We start from the raw sequence: 21,354 nt of genomic DNA, 5'->3' as shown, positions 1-21,354 counted from the left end.
TACAAAGTATAAATATGGCATCACAACTTGCTCTTCCCAGCTTAATCAAAACCCATTAACAACTTGGTAAGTTTTATTTTGTTTTAATGTTTTAAAAGATAATTGTTTCTAGTAAAAAATATTTAATAATTTTGTAATTATCTATCGGCAAACCAGACACCAGCATGTCACAAGAAATCCAAACCACTGAAGTCTGACCAAATAAGAAAAAAATAAAATGTTCTGGATTGCTCTTTTCTATTTATTCCAAATTAAAATGCACAATTAGTATACTAAATTTGATTCATTTGCAATTTAGTTTAAATCTCTTAGAGAGAGAAAACACAGTAAAAATGGCACAATATTTTAATAAATATGTACAAAAGTTATATTAGAGTTTTTTGGGATTTTACACTGCTTCTCAATAACAAGAGCAGAATCGTATGATCTGCCATGATTGTGTAGTTCCAGAAATTATCCATATACCCCCCCCCCCCCCCCCAACAGAGTTTGCAGAGTTTGCATGGAAGAAAATTTGGATTTTTCCTCTGTGCTTGGGGGGGAGGTATGGATATGGATTGTCAGCAAACACCAAGTTTTCAAGGGTATGTGGGATGTCATAGAGATTATGCTTTGATTGACATCTACCAAAATTTACATGATTACAATAATCTGTGCAAGGTATCAAGAAGCAGTATAACATTCTAATCCTATCTTTATAAATGTATATATTTTATCAAAATTAATGCCTTCAAGACTGATGTTCACAGTTACATATGTATTACTTTCATATACCTGTTAATTCAGCCTGCTTTGTAATTTCTATTAGCCCTGGTCAAATGTCAAACTGTTTTTATACTTTGCTTTAGTTTCAGAGAGCTTTGGACAAACTGTCAATGCTACAGTTAATCGCATGCAACATTGCAATGTTGCAGAAGTAAAAGCAATATCTACTTCTGCAAATATAGTTTGCAACAACCATCATGGACACGTTTACACTGTTGTGATGATGGCATGACGTTCTATACTAACTTTTCCCATATACTGTACGCTGACCAGAAATGGGTAACCGACATTCCTTAATTTATGGTTTTGCAGGAAAAGTTGGAAAAGTCACCAGCAATGTTGCACCAGCCAGTCCAAGCCCTCAGCAAATTTGCTACATCTGACCTAAGAGCCATTGTAGTTTTTGTAAATGCTGGGTACTTTGAATCACAGAATATAAAATAACTAAATAAAATGACAAGATAGACCCAGAAAACTAGTGAAATTTTAAATTTATAAAATCAATCTGTTTGCCACAGTATTTACCAATGTCATGATTTATCTATCTATAAATGCGAACTAAAGGTACCTACTTCAAGAATCTAAAAACAATTAAGTCATACATTTAATATTTATTCTTCCATGTTGCATGGTTTACAAAAGCTGTATTTCTTTTCTTTTGTTATGTCATCCAACATGACTACTATTTATCTTGTCATTTTGTTATATAGTAATAATTAGTTGTAGCCTAAGAATATCTTGCAATTTATCATAAAGACACAAACCTTACAAGTATAAAATCACTGGTAAACCAATTAGAAATGTTTTACTAATATTATATTGTTCTCCCTAGCTGGGATTGAAATTTTTAGTTAAGAAATATTTGTCATTTTAAGTGTTTCTTTGAAAACCATCACTGACTGCCCTAGTTCATCTTCAAGTTAAGTCACTTCCACAGACCAAAGCAATATAAAGATACGAATGTTTTCTCAGTTCAAGGCAGCCACACTAAGCCTCTTGAAACCCTTACCACCTCAAGTGGAAAAACTTGCTGAACTTAATATTAAGATACTGAGTTGAATAGTAGTGCATGACAGCTTATGATAATATCTTAAATTGACTCGCATGTATATGAATGTCTGCTTTGATGTTGTCAATTGTAGTAGTAGATGTATTATTGGAGTCAATATGACTGAATTGTATGGAATACTCCCTCTGAAAATTGATAATAATAACCTATATAAACTGCTTGATTATCACTTAAAAATCTCTTTGTATTCAAGGAGTAGGAATTCAATGATCTGGTTTTGATAGACCATATTCATGGCCATGTTAGCTGCTTCGTAGCGTGGTCTCATCATGTTAGGTCCCCAGACTATGGCAAGGTTCTGGGCATGCATTCTGTTTGATTCACGTTCATTCATTACTCTGTTGACATAAGAAAACAATATTTTAATCCTATTCGACATTCCTATGCTATCAGCTTTTTTAGATTTCTTTTGAGTGAGTAAATTTGTAGCCACGATGTCACGCTTTAGCTGCATCCAATCGCTGTAAATGGTAAATTTTGAAAACTGTGTAGATTCACGGCAAGTAGATTTGATGTAAATCATGTTGTTACCGATCACGTACGTAAATCAGCATAAAGGTACGTTTCTCATTCCTACAAAAGCTGCCCTGTGAATTCGTATTTCTGATCATGACGGTGCTGTTTCCCGACTATTCTTACTAGATTGCTAGTAACCTCGCCGCTATGCACCTAACGTGCACAATACTGTCAAACGCGTAGCCACGGCACCGTCAACGCAATATTCGCGCCGGAAGATTTTCGCGCGCAAATCCTGCTCTATTCAAAAAAATGTGTTCAAATGAAGAGTCACATAAAAATAGTTTTGATAACTAAGCATATACTCCATTATTCGGGCCTTCTATGACAACGTTCTGTGCACATGTTACCGGGTTTTTAATGGTATTCCCTTCGTTCGTTTTACTCACTTTGTCAAGTGACCGAGGAGCTGTTTCAGGGTTTCATAGTTGATTTTCGGCAGCTGACCAACAAGGCCTTTAAGAGCTCCCAATTTAGAGCTACGTGTGTTTTGTTCTACAATGAGAAATAGAGATAAACAACAGTTAACACGGCCACCTATTTTCTGAATTTCATTTACTCCGTCTTGGGCGTAAAGATGTTTATAGCAACGGGAATACTGTAACTTGAGATAAAAGGAATGGAAAAATTATACCCCAAGGTCACTATTCGATTTTTTCGTTTTAACATTAGTTGACATTGATTCTTTATAGGATTTCTAGTGACTGAGAAAAACGCGAATTCGTAATAGTAATGTAGAAATACTGTACTCTCTCGGATCGTATCTAGGCGGTGTGAACAATGAAAATCGCGTCGCCAGTGCAAGGAAAAAGTCGTGACTACACGAGTACACGAGTGACTACACGACTGACAAACTCCGCGACTTTGCCACGAAAAACTAAACTGATTTAATTTCTCGCGACATTATTTTGCGCCTTTTCCAGCTGTCCTGTCGCTGAGCAACGGTGACTACACGTGCGATACTCACCCCACGTTGGTGACTTGGTGCAAGGATATAGCTACATGTGCGATTAGTGATTTTATTTCGCGTGGCCTGTGCAAGTAAAATATTGCTCGTGTACCCGCGGCTTCAGCTGTGCCCTGACTTGATTGAGATTTAGGGTAAGTTAAGTTTTTCAAATTCCTATATTTACTTACTTATAGCTTCTACGAATCCACTGAAGAAGTCGAATGGTATAAGTGGCTCGGGTAGTTCCCTGAAGTACAGTTTTAGGGATCCCGTCAGGGCGTGTACGTCTTCGAAGGGACCAACACCTAGCTGGATTGGATCCTCTGCGATAGAGTGAGACACGAATCAGTAATAGTCAGATACCGTAACCCTTTGGACGCACCAAATAATCATTACCGATACAATGGAACAGATTTCGTTTGCCGTGATAGGGATGCTACCGTGTATGAGGGTTTTTATTGGATAAGAAATGATCACGCGCGCTGTGCAGTGATTAGATCAAAGGATGTCGTATCGTGACGCTGCAGTGTGAAGGGCACATTCTCAGTCATATGAGATTTAATCTAAACTAAATCTTGTGTATGCCCTTTCTGAGATGTGGTGTTGTTTGTGACTGAGTTAAGCTAGACTTGAATGTTGAGCTTGGGGGAGGCTGATGTTCACATTGAAGATGCTGGGAGGGAAGGAGGGGTTTAGCCACATTGTTTTGTCTGCTATAGTTGTGGGCGACCTGACACCTACCTTGGTCAACACTTATCCTGATACGTTGAACCAATGAAACATTTCCACACACTCGATATAATCCGTCAAATGATAAACCTATGTACAAAGACAGTCAGATTATACTATCATGAGATATGAAGCGTACACAGGAAGACAGGCAGGCAAGAGACAGATAAACTGACAAACAGACAGATAGACAGACAGATAAACAAACGGACAGACACACAGACAAACCGATGAGATAGAGTGCATACACTAGAAGACAGGCAGGCAGATAAGCAAACTGACAAACAGACAGATAAACAAATGAACAGACAGACAGATAAACAAACGGACAGACAGACAGACAGACAAACAGATAAACAAAAGAAAAGATAGACTATCATGAAATATGCATACAATGAATGGGGGAAGGCAAACAGACCGACAGACAGACAGACAACAGACAGACGAAATGAAATACTTTTAAAAGCGCTCACAGACAGAAAGAGAGAGAGACAGAAAGAGAGAGAGACAGAAAGAGAGAGAGACAGAAAGAGAGAGAGACAGAAAGAGAGAGAGACAGAAAGAGAGAGAGAGAGAAAGAAAGAAAGAGAAGGCAGGCAGTCTAGTAGACATGCCGAACAGACAGACAGACGAAACAGATAGACCGTAACTAACAATCAATTACACGTACCTCTGTTTTCGATTGCTTGGATACATGAAGTTACAAATTTTGGTACCGTAGTCTTCTCCCTATCACAGAGATGCTGGATTGGACACCCAAAGGTTTGTTCTGATAGAGAGCAGAGAAAACATTGCTCATCTATATTCCTCATTCTACACAGTTACTCTTTACCTTGGGCGTAATGTTTTCCCATTTCTGATCACATGTCATTCCCTAGAGTATCATTTCTTTGTTTAACGGTTGCACATGAGAAGACACAAAAATATGGATACAACTCAAACAAAGAATCTTATTCTCAAGAGAATGACACATGATCTGAAATGGAAAAATGTGACGCCCAAAGTAAGAGGTCTAAATCTAAGAAAGTTATAAAACGATGAAACAAAAATAGGAGGTAGGAATAAAAAATTGGATCATTTAAAAAAATATTGTTACAAATACATTAATGACAAATTTTCTCAACCGGATGGACATGCAGCAAGTGTCATTCCCTTGAGTATCATTATTTGTTTAACGGCCTCGCTCGTAGCCTGCGTATAGCCAATCTTTAACCAGAGTCAAAGTCTGGCTGCACGCAGGCTACTGCGCTTGTGAAGACACATGAATATGGATACAGCTCAAATAAAAAATCGCATTATTACGAACGGGAAAACATTACGCCCAACCTAAAGAGGTCTATCGACTAGGCGGCAACTTATTCAGCATGGCATACTAACCAATAAGGATTCCCTTTTTCTCTAACTCTTCTATTGGTGGTCTTCTGGTGATCAGTTTAAGCAGCTTGTCTTTGATGTTAGATTTATTGTCATCCAATACAGCTGAAAATCAAATACAAATTTCACATTTAAATTACAGAAATAAACTACCTTCCATTCAGGTGAAAAAGTGAAGTCTTCCTAATCAAAACTGGGAGGGCCAAAAAGGTGTGATCAGGAACCGCACCAACCAATTCATTTTTAATAGATGGGGAACTGGTTTTGAAACCCAGGTTAATTGATTACAGACTCATTTACTCAGGGTTAGCCTCGTATCATTGTACAAAGTATTAACAAATACCAACGGTAAAGTAAAGAATGCACAGCTTCAACAATACGGGCACTTTCAAATTTCACAGAATTCACTGGAACATGAATATTTTACACAAAATCGAGGTTAACCCTGAGCAGCAGAGAACTCGAAACTGGAATATTAATATATGAACGACTTTATAAATAATAACAGAATTAACAAATGAGTAGAATTACAAGGAAACGAAAGAACGAACGGATAAGATACAAAGGTTAGGGAATTTAAAAAATTAACGATTTTATAAAACTATGGCAGACAGAGCAAACGAACAAAATAACGAGATAGAAGAACCAACGGATAATATAGAAAGGTTAATAAATTAAATAAATAAAAGACTTCGCTGATAAAAAGGTGACGGAACAAACGAATGAATAAAATAACGAACGGATAAGATACGAAGGTTAAGCTGCATTAGACATGGTCCTAATGATCTTGCTCCTAATGCGACAACCGATCAGTATTATTATAGAAGTTAGCGATAATGGAGCAGATTTAGTCGACGTCACCATTAGAATTAAAATCATTATCCAAGTTCACGACTGAAGGGTTTTTTTAGTGTATTTATCAGCGTATGGTTTCGAGAACCAACCTCTCTTTTTGCTTAGTGATCTTATGATCCCCCCAGGGGAAAGGGTGACAGTAGGCGAGGTAGTTGCAGTGTTGTCATCTTCATCGCTGTCGTAACTTGACGCACTGCATCGTCCTGAGTACGTACCGATAATCAAAATAATACAATGATTTTATAACGTCAGTGTAATATGACAGTCTCTCTTAGTATAGTTCTCATGCTGTCTTAAAGTGCCCCTAACCCCTGATACGATAATTTCAGTATTGGTTCTACATAAAGTATATAGTTGAATAGTTAAATATACAAATTTTGACTGGTTCACACAAACAGTTATTAAAAAGAATCATTATTATACTCAAGGTTTCTACAATGTTTATTGTAAATCTGATGTCTCATAATGGCTAGTGTTTAGTGTTAAAAATTAAAACAAATACACTCAAAAGCCTGGGGTGACGTCACAGTCAGCAATGTAATGGAAGTATAAACCTTTATAACTTAAAGACGCAACATTCAAATGAAGAAATATTTCACCATTCAACTATTCACATTATGTAGAATCAATACTGAAAGTATTGTATCGGGGGCTAGGTGCACTTTAAAGGCAGTGCTTCCCAATCACACGCGTGAAATCGTACAAATATTGCCATCGCGATGAAGGACGTTTAGGTGCATTTTAACAGACTACTTGCATGTGACGTCAAAGCACCTTAATTGATGGTTTTCACGGCGGCCATGTTGGAGGAACGTAACAAAAGAATTGTCAATGAATTCTTTTGTTATATCCTCCAACATGGCCGCCGTGTCTTTTGGTATTTAATTCTCTTGGGAATGGTTGAAAACCATCAATAGCCCATCATGAAGCCTTTTTGCGTGACAAGCAAAGCATATCTCAGAAGTGGGCTACTTGGAGGACAAAACAAAGAGATTCAATCTCTTAAGAAATTGAAGCCTATTGTTAGGTTCTCTAAGTTGAGCTGCATTTCGACGTACTGCAAGGTGTCTATTAAAGTGTACCCATCAGATTGTGAGAAAACAAGACGATTTCAAGGGCACATGCCTATGGAACGTTATGGAAACGCCTTGATTGACGTCTATCAAAACCTACTTCATCGAGACGGCAAGATTGAACGATTTCACGCGTGTGATTGGGAAGCGCGGTAAGCCTGGGAAAAGGAAATCACAACAGAAACAGGCTCCACTCCAGTGAATGCCCCGGCATTTTAGAAGTACATTTTTTCGGAGGGAAGAAAACCGGAGAACTCGGAATACCCCTCGAAGCACAGGAAATATCCAGGTAACCATTCTGCTCACATATGATGGCGGGTACGAGTATTGAACTCAACGTTGCTAGGCAGAGCATCTCCTGTCTACGATCTTTAAACCAGTTAAATAGGAAGAATCAAATACATAACTTTACATAACATGTCACTAGTCTAGAATCAAAAACGTATCAAGCTTCGTGCGTTACTGATTGCTGCTGTCATAGTTTTCGACCATCATCTCTTTTGCTTCATTTTTGAAGGGGTAAGGAGAGGGCTGTTTTTCTATCTCACACAAAGTAATAAAAACTCTAAAATAGGAATAAGGTGACTCACCGGCTTTTCCTTGTACAGTGCCTACAACACTAGAGTCTTCTTCATTCTGAAAGATTGACAATACGAAATCATTACTAAATAGCCTTCTAATGGGCTGGAAAACGAGGTGCATCCGCTATACTAACTATGTTAACACCCCCCCCCCCCCCCCCTCAATTATCTAATGGTCAATCCCTAAGTATTAACCAGAGTTAAATTCGGGCTGCACACAAGCCATACCCAACCCACTCCAATGCTTTATAAAGCCTAGTTTCCATATGTACTGTTATAACCGTAAAAAAAGGCGTACGCTTTTCTTTTTTAGATAGAATCGATTCTCAATAATCAAAAATCTCACGATAAAAAACAGTCATGAAAGCAAGTGAAGGCAGAGAAAGCTATAAAAACGACTGAGTGAAAACCTGTATAATAATAAAACAAAAAGGAACCGAAGTACCGGAGGTTTTGTGAAAACAAGAAATAAAACAAAGGTTCGTTTTAAGGTGAATTGAGGTGCGATTTTTGTGCCGAATTTTGAAAATATAAAAACGATTGTCCCATGCTTTTGAAAAAACTCATTTGTCCAGGTAAAGTTGGAAACCTAAACCGCATGCAACACAGGAAGTCGTTCATAGTTCTGCATAATTTCTTCTTCCTCTGCTAGAACAGTATAACTTCCCGTAGAATACCAGGGAAAGAAAGCAAAGAGAAACTAAAACTGATGCTTCTTCTCGTTTCCTGCTAACAAAAAACAACTTTGTACATTGTTCAAACAAATAAAACCAAGCAATCGTGTACAAACAAAACAAAGTGATAATCCACCGGAAATGGTGTCAAAAATTAACATGGTATTCCTCATCTTTCTTTGCTTTTCGATTTCTCCGTAAATTCAACGATAAAATGGGTACCAGTTTGGGATATTTGTCCAAAATAACGATACAAAAACGCGTTCCTATGCATCAATATATAGAAACCCGTCCTGACGAGCCACCTTGACCAAGAAGAGGACAGAAACTAAATTGCTCATACGACACAAACACGTAAATTTATCCACGTACATTGAGGAGACGAACACCGCGAAGTTTTGGCACATCTGCCGGGCATGACTTTTGCCGTCGAAACAAAACCCTGATGCTTCTTCTATACACACTTAAACTACGATCAAACTGCATGGCCTCGAGATGTGGATCAAACTGAGAAAACTCAGGTGATATGTGAATGGTGCTGATGGACGAGCTAGTAACAATATACTGGGTACTTTATGGTGATGACAGATAACTTTAATAGACTGCGTACACGATTTTGATGTTTCAAATGACACTGAATTAAACTACAGCAGCAGCACAATATTTTATTTCTTTAATTTGATTTTTATCCATTAAATTTACAAAGTTTGTTGGTGGTAAAATTTTAATTTTATTAAGCCAAAATTACCGATGCTATGAAGGTCTATAAAGTATGGAAAGGGTGTTAGAGGTGACAAATGACGAACCGATTTATCTGAAAAATGGGGGCTTATTAACAAAATTTAGCCTGCAAAGCACTTTTTCACAATAAATAGAATGGAAAATATTTCTTTATCCAACTACAGGGGGGTCAGATTTCTTGTCTGGGTTCACGACAAAAAATTAATGGTCGCTTAGGGAACATTCATTTTTTAGGAGAAGGGGTAGGCCGGAGGAATCTAGGAGAGGGCCATTAAATTTCTACTCAGTCAAAAAGGGGGGTCATCAAATATTTCATACTACATAAAGGGGAAGGTCGAAAATTTAACAAAAGATTTAACATTATAGGGATTTCTCCGGCCCACCCCCTCATAAAAAAATGAATGCTCTCTTACATCAAACAAGAGGTCATACAGGTCATAGGGTGTTTAAAGCATTTTACATCAGTTTTCCTCATATTTTATGATTTGCATTTCGATTATTTAAAAGATATCATGAGTAAATGACTTACCAGTCTTTTGATAATGCTTGCAATAGCATTAAACCAGTCTTGACCAACACCTTGGTTATCAGTTTGTAAAATAAGCTGCAGTCCTGACACTGCACAAATCTATGAGAACAAGATTTATTTAACTTAATTAGTTGGACACTACCCACTGGCCTGTTGCACAAAGGGTTAGGTAATGGGTGCAGACCCCTGCCAGACTAATACTCAGGGGTTTTATAAGGGTGCAGATTAGAAAATGCTACAGCAAATGAGCAAAATTCTCTGTCTTAAACTGTTATAGTTTAAAACCATTTATAGTTTAGTAATAGTTTAGTAATGTGTAAAATGTTCACTTAGACTCTCTGGCTAATTCATGACTTTCTCCTATCATTTTAAAATATAACCCCTGAACTCTTAAGGGTGTTAAAGCATTGAAAGTGATGTCTTTGTCATCAAAATAACTACAAATGGGTAGATCTTCATCGTGGCTTGAATGACCACAAAGTTGTGCTATTGTCTAATAGACCCTTTTAAGTTGAGCACATATTTTTCCAATTTAGACCTCTTACTTTGGGTGTTATATTTTCCCATTTCGGACCATGTGTCATTCTATTGTGAAAAAGATTCTTTGTTTGAGTTGTATCCATATTCATGTGTCTTCTGATGCATAACCATTAAGAAAAGAAACAATACTCTAGAGAATGACACATGGTCTGGAATGGGCAACACCTTATGCCCAAGCAAAACAGGGTCTATGAAAGAAAGTGTCCTTCTCTTGAGAAGAAGATTTTTTGTTTGAGTTGTGTCCATATTCATGAGTCTTCTGATGCATAACCATTAAAAAAGAAATGATACTCTTGGGAATGACACATGGTCTGGAATGGGCAACACATTACACCCAATCTAAAAGGGTCTATAAAAGAGAGGATTTCTGCCAAATCATAAGACAAGTAACACATATGAAAAATGTTTATAACTGTATAATTATGGTTGGGCACCTTACCTGAAAAGCATTTTTCTTCCTTGTTATTGAGCTTGGGGCCCATTCCAGAGTTGCTCCTCTCAGCTCACAGCTGCTCTCTGGTTTGCCAAGCTGAAGATCAGGTTTCTGAAAATCAAAACCACCAAACAAATATTTAGCAAGTGTTAGTTATAGAAAACACAATTCTTTCTGAAGTTCAAAGGAAAAGTACTGGTGCACAGAATTATTGGACATAATTAATGAGCAATTAAGCTCAAAAAGCTTTAATACCTCAAATTTTTAAAGTCAAACCCCACTAAGGTTTTTTTAAAGTGTTTACTGAAGGTATATTTTTGGAGTGGCAAAACGAAATGTCATTAGATAATTTGACATGATTGGCAAGCCAGAAGGAGAAAAAACAGGGCATTTTCTGGAACCATACAGAAAAAGGTTCGACATTCTTACCCAAGCCTTAGTCACAAAATAATAATGACAATATCCTCAAATAGGGATGGAAGAATACATTTTGCATGAAAAGAAAAAGAAAGAAAAGAAAGTCCATCTCACCTTCAGAGCAGCTTTTTGGTCCTTGTAAAACACCAAGTTTGAAGAGAACAGAACAACAAATGTGGAAGACCATGATGGCCGCCTGGCAAAACAAAAGCAGAAATAAAATGCCATTATCATTAGGAACACCAATTTGGCTTATTTAATTAAGCATCAGAATGTTATGCAGGAGGTGCATATCAACACTTTTATAATAACTGAGGAGGAAGTGCTGCATTTGTAATTACAATGATCTACAAATGAATAGTCTTTTAAATGGTTTGGATGACTAATTTAAATGGTGGCCCCATCTCTACACACAGACCTATATTGGAGGGATGAAGAAGTACCCTTGAGGATGGTGCTGTTTGAAGTTTCTAGAAGATAATGTTATGACTTACTTGATTTTCTTATTCCCACTATCAGCTATCTTTTTACGGTTAAGTTGGCCTTGTTTTTCCATAGTCTGTGCTTGGATCTGTTAAGAGCAACAGTCAAATATTAATCTTGTATAATGTAAAACCTGCCACATTTGTATTTGATGCAGGAAAATTAGATTGAAAAACTAAGAGGCAGTTTACAGGATACAAGAATGAGTTTCCCCTTGGATATCAGGATCGATTCCTGGACACCAAATTGCATGTGAATATGGTTTGTTGGGTCTCTCCATTCACTCAAGGCTTTTTCCCAGGTTTTCTTCCTTCCGCAGAATCCAACAAGGTCAATTTAAGTTTAAACTGCAAGTTCACCATGCCCTGCCTTTGATCAACCCAGAGGTTATTCAAGGCTCACTTTACCCTTTCTACACATCTAATCAATATGATACCCACAGGGACAGATCCAGGATTTTTTTAAGGAGTGGCTGCAACATTTATGATCAACACAAACCGATGAGTCATAAACTAATTAACCACCTCCCTGGATTGATCCCTGTTTTTTTTGAAACTGTAAACCTTCTCTTGGGTTTGTTTGGCAAATCCAATGAACTCACAAAAATATGTATGCATAAAATGTTACAAACATAGTGACTAGCCATACCATGCTGGAGAATTCCTCTGGAGGTGGTGGCCACGATTCTTCTGTCTCTGATGACAAGCTGTCTTCAGATTGACAGGATTCTGTTCGATGATGAGTGTTTGTCTAAAACAATGTGGAGATTTTAATAAATAACAATTAAAAGTAAATACTTTCAAAAAAAATTATAAAAAATTACTTTACTTTTGCTTATTTTTATTTATTTTTCTTATTTTAAGCTTGACTTAGTTTTAATAAATATTACAACAAACTAGGACAACATTTTTTTAACTGTCCAGCTATTTATTTTCCAAAATACATAATATTTGAAATTTTAAGATCACAACACTTTGGGAACATTTTACAATGTATGCAACTATAAAAGGAATAAGAGAGAAAGAAAGGAAGAAAGGAAGGAAGGAAGGAAGGAAGGAATGAAGGAAGTCCAAAGGAAGTCCGAAGGAAGGAAGGAAGAAACTAAGGAAGAAAGAAACTAAGGAAGAAAGAAACTAAGGAAGAAAGAAACTAAGGAAGAAAGAAACTAAGGAAGAAAGAAACTAAGGAAGAAAGAAACTAAGGAAGAAAGAAACTAAGGAAGAAAGAAACTTACTATTCCAAGCAAAGAAAATATCAGTGAAGAAAAGGAAGGAAAGCAATATTTTCTATGAAATTAAGAAAAGCCAAAATTAGGAATAAAGTTATTATTAATTAAACCTCTAGCCAACCAAAGAATGGAGCTTACATCTTCAGTAACAGGTTTTTTTACCAATACCCTTTAAAATCTTTTCCAAAGATACATTACTGTTTGACAGAAAAGTTACATTGAAGAAAAAAAAACCTTCAATAAACTAGTCTATGGCATGAAGTAAATAAAGCAAAATTACATTACTCCTGTGCTAAACTTTATAAATAATTATCAGAAGTTAATCAACCACTAATACCATTGTCTTTAATAATACTTCATATTTTATAAAAATATTTGATCTTGTAATAATAAATTGTTAGATTAAATGAATATTTAAAATGATATGAGAAAAACTTTAATCTTCTTCATAATATTTCACCATGCAACAGCATAATTTTCATTTAAGTTTAGTTTTATTCTTAAAAACACTATGGAAACACTCCATTTCCTTTTAAAGACTCATAAAGATTATGATGCATAACGGTGGTGTCATTTTTCTACCCATAAGTGGTGGAGCCATGTAGGAATATACAATTATTATCATGCAATTTCACCCACTTCAAAATAAGAAATTATATAATTTTTTTAGGAAGGTCTAAACTATAGCATTTTTAGCATTCTGCCAAATAGTGATTAAACCATGAAGTGTGGATGAAATATCTATGTAGTCATGAAATTGTCACCATTTCCATGAAGAGTTCCAATGGATGTCTCATATCCCATCCATGTTAAGTGTAGGCTTACATTGGGGGTGGGGTATTCTTTTCCCTACATTGACTAATTTAAACATGCAAGAATCCTTGGAAATAGCCACCATATCATCGTGATCATGGCAAGCATGAATATGTCTCCATTGCTAAAATCTCCAAGCTTCATGTAGGAAATCGTCTGCTAAAAGATCCCTTGCAGCCCATCGGAATGCAACCCAATTTGGAGGACATAACAACAGGTTTCCAATTCTTATGAGATTGATTTTTTTTTTTTTTGCCTGCCTAATTGAGTTGCTTTGACATCACATGCAAGGGATCTATACTCATTACTCAAGATTGCAAAATGTGTGCCTGCAAGTGCATTGTAATGCACATATATTGAAGGCAGCATCAGTTGCTCCTCATGATAAGTAGAGATCTTTTTATCCAAAAACTTATAAATAGTTTTGTTCATCCCACCCCTCCCCTCCCCAATAAAAACAGCTCCATCACTTATGAAAGCATCAAAATAACATGAAAGTATAATCCGTAACTGTAGGTCATTTAATACATGAATAGGCTCACTAACTCACCCAAGGCTCATTTATATCAGGTGGTGGAGGAAAGGTTAACTCAAGGTTACGAGAAGGGGACCTCATGGGTAACAAAGAACGACTCTTTGATTTCCTGTCACTACAATTTGGAGACCTTGCTCTTCTTTCGGTAACATCCAGGGCTTCAAAAGACTGTCGATAAGAGCTCTTGATCTGGCAAAGTTAATGTTTTTACTTTTTTATTCTTTTTCCTGGTTATTTTATATATACCAACGTTATAAAATAAGACATTGGTCTTCAAAAACCACATACTGGATAAAAGTGTAACATTTAACTAAAAGAATTACTGGATTGTTATAATTGGCTTTCATGCAAGTAGGACTTGAAGATACGTCTGCATGCATGCATACAGTCTTACTAACTTGACATTTCATCATCTTAGCATGCCAATAGTTCAAATACTGATTGTTATTAGATGTATGACTAAATTATTAGTTATACAGTAGTTAGTATTGGGAAGACTAAAACAGATGTTATATGTACTAGTAATATATGTTTGGTTTCTTTTGTTTTTGTTTTTGAAAAAAAGAGGAAAAATTATGGTAATGTTGTAAAAACAGTTAGCCATGTCTAACTAGGTGAAGTTAGGAAAATGTAATTAATAAAGTTTATGCCGGGTCAGTTATGATGTAAGTCATGGATTTTTGCTAAGATTTTTCTTAGGTTATTAATTAAGCTACCAACTGGCATGTACATCAAGTTCAAGCATCAGTTTAGCTGCAGTATTGTTAGTTTTATAGTCAGATCTATTTACTTAGCAAATACATTAATAATCATGTACACATTAAAAGCAGCTGCAGCTAGTTAGAGTGACTTTTGAATAATATGAGGATAAATCATGAAAATATGTATTCAATATCATTCTTACCATCTTTGATAGCATTCCAATATTATTATAAAGCTTACAACAGTCATAGGTTAGTTATTCGTTAATCATTTAATCATAATCCACATCACAAAAGGAATGTCAACAGAAATCAGAGAGGACATACAGGTCATGCAGTACATAATATTAGCCAGGACCTACTGATCCAATACAAGCCATTCTATTTCTTTAGCCCCCCCACACACACACACACATGTTTCCTTTTTTTTTAACAATTTTTTTCTTGTTTTGGTAAATACACAGCTTGAAAATGTTTTTTTTTTTTGAAAACAGATACATGTGGACCAGCAAAAACAATTCAAAAATTCTAAATGTGGACTCATTTTTTTGAAAACAGAACACAATTATGCTTTCAAAGATATACAGATATGTGTCGATAGGCCCTAAAATAAACATGATGTGAGTCATTTTATACTAAATTAGGTACAGAGTGAGGAAGAAAAAATACCAAATACATTAAAAATGTATAAATATTTGCTTCTTTGGAATTTGTAGCTGTGAGATTATAATGCTTCTTTGAATAAATGGGTTAGTTTTTCGTTAACAATGTCATTTTTTTGCTTTGGATTCATTAAAGGGACATCTGGATGACAAAAGAACTGAATTACAGTACATGCATCTAACTATAGATAGCATTTTCTCACCTCTGGTAACTCCCATGCAGTTTCTGTCCCATTGACTTTGTAAAAATAAACTTTTCCATTCTCATCCATTGATTTTCCCCAAATGTCATCATTCTCATCATTATAATAGTTCAACTCATCTGATGACTCAGTACATCGAATATGCCATCCAAGGGGAACATTATCCTATTGGGGAAAATGACATTACTGTGAACGGGCCTTTAGAGATAAGGAAAAGGAACAAAACAAAATAATAATGAAAAAGGATATTGATACCATGAAACAACATCTGGGAGGGTCAAAATCAGGGCAAGGCTAACTCACAGATAGTATATAGCTTTGGAGAAAAACCCTCAAATCAAGGGAAAGAGCAAACAAACTCTTCTCACGTTATCCCAAATGGACTACCACTATTACTCAAATATATTGTCAAGTCATCCAGGGTGAATATGCAGAGAAAGAGCAGTCCTTACAAGCAAGATACCATCAAGGTGTAGAATAATTTTGAAGGTATCTTAGGAGATGATGATTATTCAGTGTGTCATAGCAAAAGTAAGGAAACAGTGACTCAGATTTTTGCCCAAGTTCCACTACTTTTACTGCTTAGTTTTCTCCTACGCTTTGAGCATTTTTCTTTTGGATTCTGGGTTTTGCAACAACTTTTATTTATCTAAGTATATAAATTTGGAGTTTCATATATCTATACAACATTTATCTGTTTTTAAGTTTTGTTCCTTCATTATATTTTTAGCGTGCTTATAATATTTATAGTGTTATTTCCCTTTTGTGTGCAAAATTTTTTTACTTGATAATTTTTTGGGACAACAAGCAAGCCAAATTTCAGTTTGAGAAGGGAAGTGAAGTGTCCATTTAAAAAGTGTGGCACACAAATAAAAGTGAAAAATAATGACTTATAAAGATGTGATCCTTACAGGGAGAAATTTTAATTTTATCCTGAGATTTATTGTCTTTGGTTGTTTAAGAAAACAAGAAGCAATCATACAAGTGATTTGAAATAGGTGCACAATGCAATAGTTTGTCGCAGCGAAAATTTCTAATGATTTCCTTTTATCTCTTGTCAAAACAAAATATTTTCCACCAACGAGGACAAAAAATACTATTTCTAAAAGTTATTTGGTAAATCTTTTCCTGGATAAGCTTTTTTTATTATTTTTGAGTAAAAGTTGGCATTTATCGAGCTGAAAACCTGGAACTAGGAAATATAAAGCTTTGAACAAAATATTCACGGAGTGGCTAATTCTGGCTGAGAAACAGAATCACCCTGGAGTATTCTTTTATGGATTCATGGTTGAAAATTCTAGGTATCTAAATAGTTCTTGTGTTGTGATTAAAAGTTCAAAATATCTTTGTTAACTATCAGTATTTTTAGCATGACAGAAAGTTAAAAATATGAAACAACATTGACTGAATCTGTGATATAAACATGACAATATGTAAACCAATGAATGAAAAAACATCACTGACCCATGCCTGAAACTGTCTCAAACATATCCTGGCTTAAATTCTCATCCTAACACAGCTATTACACAACATGGTCTGATTGGCTGGTTACAACAAAAATAATAATGGATTGAGCATACTAGCACGGTAATAGAGCACCTGCGCACATGCTGACGTCAAGAACTGTTTCAAGTTCTTTGACATCCTGTCTCTTTAAAACACAACAACTGAAAGAACACTCAAATCTAAGCTGTCACTAATTTCTCACAGGCAAAAGTTTCTCTTGGTTCAAAGAACTATAGCATTAATTTAGTAGGAATTTTCTCATAACTTGTATAAATACAAGAAAACAATAATATGGTGTTTTGGTAATTCTTTGTTTGCAATCATCCCCACCAAGGAACAAAATGACAAATAGACATGGTTGCCTGGAAATGGTTGGTCTAACCAGGAAAAAAAACAGTAAATCATTTGTTGAATTTGTCCAACAACTAATGCAGAGATCATGTTTTTTTTGTACAAAATAGGACTGAAAAATGCAACTTCACAATATTTTGACAAGTCCTAGGATTCACTTTACTAATCCACAATACTATGCTTGGGACCCAAATTAGTATTAGTATTTACATAAGATCCAGGACCCAGACTGCAAAATCCTGGCAAAATAATATTGCTAGTGTGTTTTGCACGAGTAATAATATGACTTACAAACCTCTCCCCATCAACATATTGAACAAATCATATATTCCCAAGTAGCTTAATTATTTCTTCATGCACACATACCTCATGCGAAGTGACAGACCGTGAAGCTCTAGGTGGTTTCCAGCTTGTTTCATTTGTTTTGGCATTGTAGTAATATGGTCTCCCAGAGTCCTCGTCTGTTGTAGCCACCCATCCTACTGGTAAAGACTGGGATTTAGGTCTCTCATTGCCACGGGATGATGATACACTTCCTCTAAGTGGTATGCCACTCTGTAAAATACAAAAATGAAAACTATATTAAACAAAACACTTTCAGTAATGAAATTTGAGCATTTTTCAAATTTCTTTTTTGATCAGGGCTGAAAATAATGGCTGGTTACCAGAAAATGTCTGACCCATTGTCTGAAACTTATCAGGTCAATGTCCAGATGTATCTTGATACCCAAAATGCATTAATGTATAGTTTCTCAGAAAAGCAATGAGATGTAGGTGCTGTAGCAGTACACTACACCTGTTTACTTGTCATGAAATGTTTTGGAGTTAGAAGTTAAAAGTTGAATAAACTTCACAGTGATTTATAACCTTGAACATTCAATGAGCATTTTCAATCTAACAGAGTTCTAAGGATTTGCATTTGGAAAAACCATAGCAAAGGATTTGAATTTTTTTTGTGCTAGGAATGTATATACAAATACTTGGATCACCATCTCATGGCAATCTTATACAGGAGTGTTCAGGGGGCCCATTGTATAAATCATGGAAAACATAATGAGAAATCACAAATCATCAATATTAAATGTTGAATGTCTCTTTCATCCACTTTTTGTTTCCAAGACAAGAAACTCACAAATATATGTTTTTCATCTTTTCAGACATCACGTAAGTGAATGGATTACAAGAAATGATTTATTGAGTTCACAAATTACGAAAAACAAAAATGCTTGATCAATCGTCAAAAAAATGTTAAACAAAAAATTGTAAAACCCCCTGTTTGTTCCTGTTTATAGGTAAGGGAATAGTGTTCCTTAATAACAGTCTCGATTACGAAGAGCTAGCCTCCATTAACTCCAAAAGGTTCACAAATAGCAATGGCAAATTAAAGAATGCACAGCATTAATGACAAAAACACTTTGACATTCCATGGACTTACACTGGAACACATGAATATTCTATCTATATTCTATAATCAATAATATCCTGAATTACACAAATTTGAAATGAGTATCAGTATGGCAGCCCTTTAGGGGTCATGCATGCTTTTTACATGTCCCATTAAGGAAGTTTAAACATTATTTTCCTTAAACATGTGCACTGTCTTAAGGCTATTTAGTTCTACCAGTGCAACAAAAAATTTTTTGGAAGCCTTGTTTACCCTAAACTTGCTTAACTAAACTTGGAATTTTATTAATGTATAATTAGTTTCATGTTGATGAAGCTTGCCAAATTTTCCTAAGAAAGCTTTCAGCATTGGAAACAATGTTAACAAAAGCAAGATAACGAGAAAAAGGCCATTGGTGCATGAAAATAATTTTTTTATTGTAATTAATTGCTTATTCTCGAGTCTGTCTTTTAAAACAAGATATACTTATAGGTGCCAAGCACGTCAACTCGACTATTAAAATTTTAAAGTCTCAAAATATTCCGTTTAAAACCTCAATGCAAAAATGAAGTCCAATCTCAAATTCAGAACTTTGTCGATCCAAAAAGATCCGATCAATTTATAAATAACGGAGAAAACCAAGTGAAGTATAAGACGTTCTAGATACATTAGGAATTTCACTTTCAGGACCTAACAATAGATTATTACTCGATATTTTTTTAGTACAAACTCTTACGTAGGATTGCCAGTCGTCCATATCGTGTTAGATAAACGTCAGTTCCTTATTAGAACATAAGTGAAATCTGGAGAAATCGCTGGAATATATTTATACTTTTGTGCTCAACGCAAACATTTCTTTTCCTTCCTGCTGGTGAGAGAAGAGCGCGCCAGACTTAATCATTTCCGCAAAAAAATTTCCGCAATGATTGGCAGAGCAGGTTCAGGCATATAATAAAATTACAAAAACCATGGATTAAATCATAGGCCAGCATGATCTCTCACACGGTAATTGTAAACATAGTATTAGTAGTAAAAGGACAAACTAGACTGAGCATTACTATGTGTTTACATAAGTGTAGTAATCGTGAAAGTCACCGGGAATTTGTGCTGAACGCTGGAGGTTGCAGACAGGCTTAATGTCCAAAGTCCCTTCCGATATAACGATAATTCAAACAACTATTTATATATTATTCCTTTTAAACCATTCATCGAAGTTCTTCAAAGTTATTAAAGAATATAATTTAATACTTGAAGAGAATTTGCGACTTACATTTTGAAGTGTTTTGGCCAATGATCGAGTACCAGGTGAAAGGGTTTTAGGTTTCTGAGTTGGATTTACGCACTCTTCAGATTTACTGCTCTCGGAGTCTTTAAAAACTGAATTACTATCTTCATGAAATGAATTTCTATTGTCACCACCAATATCAGACAGATCCCTCGAAGTTCGAAGTACTAGTTTATCTTCATGTTTTCCTTTAGAGCTGTTCTGTTCCTCAATGTCTAGCTCTCGGACGTAGCTTGCAGGCACATACATTGGTTTTTTCGTCATTATTTCTCCTTACGTGCCACCAATCATCATTTGCTTTGCACAGCAACGTAAAGTTTTCGCCAGCATCAAAGGCAATTCTCCTACCATCTGCAGCGTCGTAACTGTACGGATACAAAGCTTCTACCTGGCTTTCCACAACTATCGCCATGTTTAACAGCTCATGTGTCGCCAAGAAACAAAGGCAGAATTCTTTATGGCATCTATTTTACGAGGTCTACCTGGCCGGTTCAAGAGCACATCTTCAACGTAACGCAAATATGAATTAACTCCACAAATATTTCCAATATTTCCCGTAAAACTAACTGTGTAAAAGTGGACTAAAGACTTTCATGAAGGAGGTCACATCTTCAAGTACATCCCAAAACAACAGAAAGAACCATCACTATATCTTAACAAATCACAAAAACAACGGTAACGCTTGTAAATATTGTCTACGTGGATTTATGGCTGTCTTCCTTTTTTCTATTAGGCTTGTGGTGTACGAGAAATCCAGCAAAAGAGACATCAAATTAAAAAGTGATATATAAGAACTTTCCTGAACGATTCAAACATATCATGGCAATCTACAAACAAACCACAACGAGGCTTACCGGGTAAAATAACAATAAGACTGGCACTAGTTCTCAACCTACCTCTGTTGTACATGAGGCTTGGCTGGCGTTTTCCTCACAGGAAGCCCAGCTTCAATTTCCTT

The 21,354-nt window shown here is 35.7% G+C and overlaps 1 protein-coding gene across 1 annotated transcript; it reads right to left on the bottom strand.

Annotated features, from left to right (window-relative positions):
• Window positions 1–67: 67 nt before the first annotated feature.
• On the bottom strand, window positions 68–21,240 carry LOC116290056 (rho GTPase-activating protein 15). Its single transcript, XM_031697036.2, is given in 18 exon segments — window positions 68–2,172; window positions 2,740–2,845; window positions 3,488–3,622; window positions 4,041–4,118; window positions 4,699–4,797; window positions 5,406–5,507; window positions 6,347–6,460; window positions 7,921–7,966; window positions 9,856–9,954; window positions 10,835–10,939; window positions 11,360–11,441; window positions 11,740–11,816; window positions 12,377–12,478; window positions 14,320–14,493; window positions 15,871–16,035; window positions 18,094–18,282; window positions 20,382–20,654; window positions 20,656–21,240. Coding segments are annotated over 18 exon segments (2,271 nt in total). The 5' UTR covers window positions 20,809–21,240; the 3' UTR covers window positions 68–2,000.
• Between the last annotated feature and the right edge of the window lie 114 nt (window positions 21,241–21,354).

The sequence above is a fragment of the Actinia tenebrosa genome, unplaced genomic scaffold (genome assembly GCF_029948245.1).
Source record: "Actinia tenebrosa isolate PJP-AT-01 unplaced genomic scaffold, QUT_ActTen_1.0 PGA_scaffold1__47_contigs__length_23844297, whole genome shotgun sequence".
Taxonomy (NCBI): Eukaryota; Metazoa; Cnidaria; class Anthozoa; order Actiniaria; family Actiniidae; genus Actinia; species Actinia tenebrosa.
This window is presented reverse-complemented; position numbering and strand designations above follow the sequence as displayed.